This window comes from Carassius auratus, unplaced genomic scaffold (assembly GCF_003368295.1).
Source record: "Carassius auratus strain Wakin unplaced genomic scaffold, ASM336829v1 scaf_tig00032281, whole genome shotgun sequence".
Lineage (NCBI taxonomy): Eukaryota > Metazoa > Chordata > Actinopteri > Cypriniformes > Cyprinidae > Carassius > Carassius auratus.
The window spans coordinates 29,351-37,139 of record NW_020525989.1 but is presented as its reverse complement, the minus strand read 5'-3'; the positions used below and the strand labels follow the sequence as shown (position 1 = coordinate 37,139).

General features: G+C 34.7%; 1 protein-coding gene across 1 annotated transcript; it reads right to left on the bottom strand.

The window, feature by feature from the left end:
• Positions 1–352: 352 nt before the first annotated feature.
• LOC113080864 (SLAM family member 9-like) lies at positions 353–2,462 on the bottom strand. Its single transcript, XM_026252915.1, has 3 exons — positions 2,053–2,462; positions 1,583–1,882; positions 353–710 (listed from the first exon to the last, which is right to left on the bottom strand). Exons 1-3 carry the CDS (start codon positions 2,348–2,350, stop codon positions 559–561), a joined length of 750 nt encoding a protein of 249 aa, XP_026108700.1. The 5' UTR covers positions 2,351–2,462; the 3' UTR covers positions 353–558.
• Positions 2,463–7,789: the final 5,327 nt, after the last annotated feature.

The window sequence follows — 7,789 nt, the reverse complement described above, 5'->3', positions numbered from 1 at the left end:
TAATAAAAAATCAATAATAAAAAAAAAACCTATGTGAGATGGGGTTATTTTTATTCCCACAAAAACAGTTAATATAGTAAAAGAAATAGTAAAAAATAGTAAAAGTTAAAATAGTTAAAGAAGTGTCTCATAGGATTCAGAGTCTATTCATAGGAGTTTTTTTGACGATATAAGCACATGCACAGAAAATGCAGAATTAATGGACAGTCAATTGCAATGATTCCAATAGATTCATTACTCGATCCACAAAGGAAAACAAGCAAAAGCACATTAAGAACCATTAAATCCAGATTTTTATAAACTGTGTATGATGTCTGAGTGTATACATCATGTATATAAACAAACTACAGCAGCTTAGCAAGATTTCTACAAGTAAAGAGATTTAGAGCAGAGGTTAGCAAACATATCTTACCGTATCCTGATCTTCATGTTTAACGAATGTTGCTTCAGTGTAATCAACCTCCTCCTCATTACTCGGAGCTGTTTGTAATAATTATTTATAAAATAATAAACAAGTTTAAGAAACCGATATTGTGTTTCCAAGATTTTTTGACACTTCTATATATTTAGTTGTATGTAATACTTGCCCTCTTGTTTAGCTTGTGTGTAGTTTCTGCGTCGACAGATCATCATCACAACTACAGCTGAGATCACTAACAGCAGCAAGACCAAGAGAAACACAACTAAAAGAAGAGAAGTCTGGTTGGATTCTGTAGTGGATAAAACAAAAACAGTCATTAGACTACTGTAAGTGACAGAGATGAACAAAATAAAAACATAACTCCACATCTTGCTCAGTGTACTCCTCTAAAGTGAATAAAGCAAGTTCCCAGCTGGAGATGTATATTTTAAAAATGTTCAGGTTTCGTGTTGAAGGGTTTCGATAAAAGCATATTGTTCTGACTTTATTTTAGTTTTTTACCTTCCAAGAAGGTTAATGATAACATTTATCAAGAATAAAATGGATATTCCCAAAATGTATTTCTTAGAATGTGTCCACTCAGCCATGACCATAACATTCAGTAAAGACATCATGAAGACATTCAAAGAACATTGTTCTAAGAATGTTATCTCAAGTTCAACATCATAAGAATGAATATCAAAATTTATAAGTCAGATAATTTTATATGAATGTTCCAAAAATGTTATTTAAAGAACGTTTCATCATAACATCTATCTTACCCTTTACAGAACATTAGTGAATGTTCCTTGTTAGCTGGGATGATTTTCCTCATACACACTCTGTCTGTCTGTGAAGTTTCATTTCTATCATTTATATAGCTAGGAATATAAACTTTATATAATGTGCTTGGAAACCCAATATTAAGAGCACACACACAAACACACCTGAAAAGGTGTTATTAGTCAAAATGCTTAATATGGGTGAGCCGTTGTAAATTCAACTCAACATCTCAATCTCATTAAAACATTTGACTGATAAACCAGCCTGACATTATTAACTGTCAAAAAGTCCAATGTTAGACTCTAAGGGAGTTTTAACACAAGCAGTTATCAGTTGAAAGTGAAAGCAACTCGGGCACAGTAAATACGCCCAGTGTAAAAGACACAAATACTCACATACCTGAATTTGACTGACAAAACTGACTAATGTCCAGATGTGTGGTCTGGTTTGTGATGGGATTGTTGATCACACAGCTGTAGATGTTGTTCTCCTGATATTCCACCTCCAGAGGTAGAGAGAGACTGATGCTGAGATCAGACACACTGATGCTGGACAATAAACTGTTTCCTTTGTACCAAGAGAGAGTCACAGCACTCACATTCACAACTGAACACAGCAGTGAACATCTGGACACTGATGATGATGATGATGAAACATTTTGTGAAGAGTCTCTGATAATCACAGGAACAGGCAGAATGCCTAAAAAAAAAAACATGAAAGAAAAACAGGAACAGTCAATTATTGCTAACAGTGTCTTTTAGGATTGTCCAATCATCGTAGATCAATAACAATGTGCTTCCAGATGGTCACTTTTACATTTTATTTGAAATTTAAAAACTCTTTCAATATGATTTCTTCAGTTTACTCACCATAGACAGCGAGATTGAAGCTCTTGTGTTTGATTTCTCCTCTGATTATCTGTAGTTTATAAAGTCCAGAGTGTAATTTGTTGATGTTTGTGATGGTCAGAGATCCTGTCTGCTCATCTATCTTTAGTCTGCCTCTAAATATCTCATTATTATCTTTATTATCATATATAGAGATGATCTGTTTATAGATTTCAGCGATACGAGTCTCTGAACTATTAAATCTAAACGTCCACAGAATCTGGTCATCTTGCTGTAGTTCAGTAACATCAGTGTTTAACGTGACAGAATCTCCCTCCATCACTGATATCACTCTTTCATCTGAATAAACATCAGACACACCTGAAGAAAAGAGTCGACAAAACAGTCACAGATTATAACCTCAGATATCTTTCAGACTTTATTTGAAAACAAAAATAAATCTCCATTACAATTTCTTTAACATAAGTATTTACAAGTATGAAAAAATAGAACAAAAGAATCAAGCTTGATTTTTACACAACTGGTTTATACAATAAACAACATGGTAATGAAATGCTGGGATAGGGACAGTTCTCCTAAAATTAAGTTTCTGCCATCATTTACTCACCCTCATGTCATTCCAAACCTGTGACTGATTTCCATCTATGGATCACAAGAGAAGATATTCTGTGTTTTCTTTGTCAATATACAGTGAAAGTCAATTGTTGTTCGATTTATCTTCTTTGTTTGACGTATCTTTCTTCAGAATATCTACTTTGTGTTCCACAGATAAAGAACATGAAAGACATACAGGTGAAGAAATTATGCTTTTCACTAGTTGTCAAATATGGGTTTATTCTCTTTGGTGCTATACTCTATTTCCCATTTTTGTGAATGTTTAAAAAAAAGAGGAAACAGCAAAATAACTTTTTTGAAGGCTATTCCATGTTCAACTGTTACAAGTTTGGAAACACATGATGGAGAGCAAATGACAATTTTGAGCTAAAAACTAAAGTGATTAAATGGCACGTAGGCTGTAGATTAAGTTTAATATTTTTTGGCAAACTGTAGGCTACATCTTTTAAAGTGCTGTGAACTGCACATTCCATTTATTCTTTTAACATCCCTGGGTCTAAATTTTCAATTCCTAAAGGCGAAAATTAAACGAAGATGACGTTTTCGTTTAACAAGCATCAAACTGTTAGAACACGGAGTTTGATTGTATAGTCTATAGGGAATAATTGAAGCAATAAAAAAATTACTTACCTCCCAAAAGCCACAGACATAAACAGAAAAATACACGAAACACCATATTCGTTAAAAGCCAGAATAGTCTGAAATCATAATCCGAGACATTTCTGAGAATAATATTATGTGTATGTCTCTTCACATAGAGACGAAATCTAAAAAGGCGGCGTCATTGCTGTTGCAGCTCCGGTGATGTGGGTTGGTAGTAATTAAATAGGTAGGACACAGCCAGACTACTTGCATCTTTTTTCATTTAATAGCCTACGTTTAATGGAAGCGCAGAAAATGCTTGCTAAAACTCAATCATCATTTGCGTTTGCTGTGATTTTTTGTTTGTTTTTCGAAGTCCTGCGTTTTATTCCAAGGTTTCTGAGGAAAATAGCGCTGACACATCTTATCAACGCGAACGCCGTTTTTATAACGCGATTAAAGCGAACAAGCTTTTTTTGCGCACGTGTTTGAAGAAACTAAAGTTAGAAAACAGCATCCCTGCTGGGGTTTATTAGTGTGCATGCAAACGTTAAGATGAAACATGAGACAGTGTGGCGTGTTAAAAAAAAAAAAGAAAAGAAAAGAAAAGAAACATATCAGACATCATCAATATTTTAATATCAGTATTTTAAGAAAATGAAGAGTAGAATATAAAACAGAACAGAGTAGCCTATGATATAATTTTAGATCAAATGACAGAAAGCTGGATATGGAGTGAAAAGTTGCCTAGCGAGTTTATTTTCCAAGAGTTTATATGGAAAACATTCTCTTTGAACTACAACCTTGTGTCTTTGCATGAAGTGAACATGCCATGCAAATATTTTCTATATTGTGAATCGCACGTTTAGCCACAAACACACTTCACACTTTCAGCCATTTTTTTCACATACGAGTGGTAAATGATTTACCACTGAGACATTTTCTGCAGCTTTACTCATCTTTGCTATAATCATGACATCTTGAAATCTATAGTGACGTTTGTTTAAATTCATTAAACTCAGATTTTGTAAGGTGAACATTCAGCCCAGTCTGAGGTTCTGAGCACTCTGAACCAGGTTTGCATTAAGGAAATCTCTGTATTTAGCTAGATTCAGCTTCCTGCCTTCTCTGATCACTTCCCCAGTCTCTACCTCTGAGAAACACCCTACTGCATGATGCTGTCGCCTCCATGCTTCACCGTTATTATTATGCTAGTGATAATCTGTGCTTGGTTTCCCTCAGACATAAATAAGGAGTTGAGGGTCATCAGACCAGATTTTTTTTTTTTTTTTTTTTTTTTGTCTGATTTATTCAGGTGTATTTTTGTCAATTCCATTCAGGGTTTCATGTATCTTTACTGAGGGGAAGCTTGTGTTGGGTCACGTTGCCATCAAGCCCAGATTGATGGAGTGTCGCAGTGATGTTTGTCCTTCTGTAAGTTTCTCCAATCTTCATATAAGATCATGTAGCTCAACCAAAGTGACTATCAGTGTCTTGATCACCTCTCTAACCTAGCAACTTCTCCTTCAACTGCTCAGTTTGGCCAGGAGCCTAGATCTAGGAAGAGTCCTGATTGTTTCAGACATCATCCATTAAGGACTATGGGGGCCAAATGCTCCTGTGAACCTTCAACACAGCAGAATTTAATTGTAGACTTCTCCAGATCTGTCTCAGCACAACCCAGTCTCTCAGCTCTGCAGGCCATTCATTTAAACTCATGGCTTAGTTTTTGCTCTGACATCCATTTCAGCTGTTAAACTTTATGTAGACAGGTGTGTGTGCGCCTTTCCAAATCATGTCCAATCATCTGAATTAGCCACAGGTTAACTCCAGTCGGAGTATAGAAACATCTCAAAGATGATCCAGTGAAACTGGAATGCTCCTGATCTAAATTTCAAGCATAGGCTATGAAGACTTGTGCAATGTCATTTTTGCAGTGTTTCCTTTTTATTAAATTTGCGAAGGTGTAAAAAATATTTTTTTTGCTTTGCCATTATTGTGAGTGGGCTGTAATTTAAAGTAGTTTAACAAAATAACGCCACATAACAACCTTTAAAAATAAAATAAGGGGTGTGTAACTGGTATTTGGAACTTTAATGCAGACTTGAACAAAATTAAATCATTTTAGTTAATTCTGCTTGAAGGATGAGCACCATGACCTACAAAACTGATTTGGTCTCAGATGATGAACTTAAAACATTAGTTTGATGTAAGGTACGAAGTTAAGGGACAAGATGCCCCTCACCTAAACCACCAACCCACCCACACACACGTAAGCGCTCGCAACACACCTACCACACGCAAATCAACAGACTTCAGCCAGTAGCCTTCATACACCACAACACATCTTGCTTTTGCTCATAAACGGAGCTGGAAAGTGTGTCACAGTGCATGAATAACCTCATGTGCTTTCCAAAAAAAAACAAAACTCAGAACTCAGGTTCTGCGCAGAATTGCACAAATGCAACGCATTACATAGATGCAATGAAAACTGTCCAACTTTCCAAATGGTACTTTCCATAAAAGATATGAGACGGTTTGCATTTTCAAAGCTTTGCATAACATCTACTGTGAACTATATTTGCATGCAGGTGTGTGTTGGAAGAAACTTGGTATAAATTAGAAGGCCTATTCCTGCTGCATGGTCTTTTTGAAAATATAAATCTACAGCAAATGTTTTAAATGTTTATCACATTATTACTGGACTAATGTCAGAGAAAAGCAATACCAATAACTGTCTCCATGCTGATATAAACAGATAAACTATTTTGTCCACATGACTATACATTCTTAACTGTTTACAGTAAGTAATGCAGTGTCTAATTCTGTTCAGTTTTTCCATTAAGCTGAGCTTTTACTGCATATAAATCTTTTGTGCTGACACACACTTAGATAGAGCATCATAAAACTCAGTTCCTTTTTGGCCATGACAGTCTGGTTATGGAGACACACTCCATAATCCGGAATAACAAGTTTCCCTCATGTAATACTGAAATTTTTATGTAGTCTGACACATCAACAGTGATGTTAGATAATAGCTGAAAGTCTTTCTCACTACCATCTCTGTATATTTCTATTTTTGTCTTCTGCCTGTTTACTCATTCTTAGGTCTATATTTTTTTTAATAATAAAGCTTAGGTACTTTCTGAGGTCTATATGAATACAAAATAACAAAGACGTCTAAATGATATGATACCTTATTCTTAGTGAACGTGAATAAGTATTGCTTTTCTTTTGAGAATGGAAAACCCATGTCTGTGGGTTGTGAGACTGTTTGCATCTCCCCTTTCACTTGTTTACACCCCACATCCGCTGAAACAAACTCTTTTTAACAACTCTGGTCAGGCCATGTCACATCTATTAATAAATTAAGAGCAATGGCATCACATAATTGAGTCATAAATGTATATTCCACAGTTACAACTCAACTTTAACCCTGCTGACACCAGTGACATAAAATTGAGGGGGAATGTTGGTTTTAAATTTACAAGATAAATTACTTATATTTTACACACGTTTAGATCTTGCACTGAAGCTTAAACTCTCAAATCAAAATGAGTAAAAAATAAATTAATTATAAATGTCTTAGAAGTGGTATTTTATTGTTCACATTTTATTCAAACTCCATCTGGCATCGCACAACCCATCTCTGTTTCCTCTTTCATTTATGATAAAATCGAACACAATAGAAATGGCCCACCTGCTGTGTGTACAGTACAAACAGATGGTCTGTGGGGGCAGGGTACTTCCCAGAACGTCTAAAATTACCGTTAAAATAAGCATCAAACACAAGAGACCAAAGTACTCTTCATATAATGTCAGATAGGTGCTTAGGGAAGTATTACAGTCCTTGTTAAAGGAGGAAACCATATTTAAATTTAAACAAAATAAAACAAATCTGTGAGGGTCAGACAAGGCTCCTACAGTCTAGTTTCATTCTTGTATGTTGCAGTCAGGAGGAAAAATAAAAGTGAAGGTAGAGGGAAAATATTGTTTACCTGTTTGAATATTTTTATTCACAATGAGGAAATTATTTTTATTCACATATAATTATTATGTATTGTTTATGATTTTTATTATTTAGTCATAAGAAATTCTTTACAATATACAAAAAATAAAAAGTACCGTAAGCATCCCAACTACTCACTCTCTCTAATACAAACTGGCAAAACTACTTTAATAAAAATAAAAAGATCAATTCATGATCATGTGACAGAGAGTGACCAATGTTATTGCTCCTATTGACCATAAGGGCAGAACAAATATTCACATTGCCATTTTGAAATGGCTGGTATAGTTGAATGAAAAAAAAAAAAAACTTTTACATATTAAGTTGATTTTAATCATTATGGAAAACATAATCCCACGACCAAACCCCACTGTTCTTCATTTTATTTGAAGAGTCTACAAGTTAATGTCATCCTACAGTGAAGTAAGGGGAAATATTTTCAAAATTATTCTATTTCAAATTCACACCTGGACTAATTAAATGAATTAGGCTTGTCATAAAATACAGCTTACAAGGTGAGATAATGAGCAGATAATCAGCGATTTACAAAGA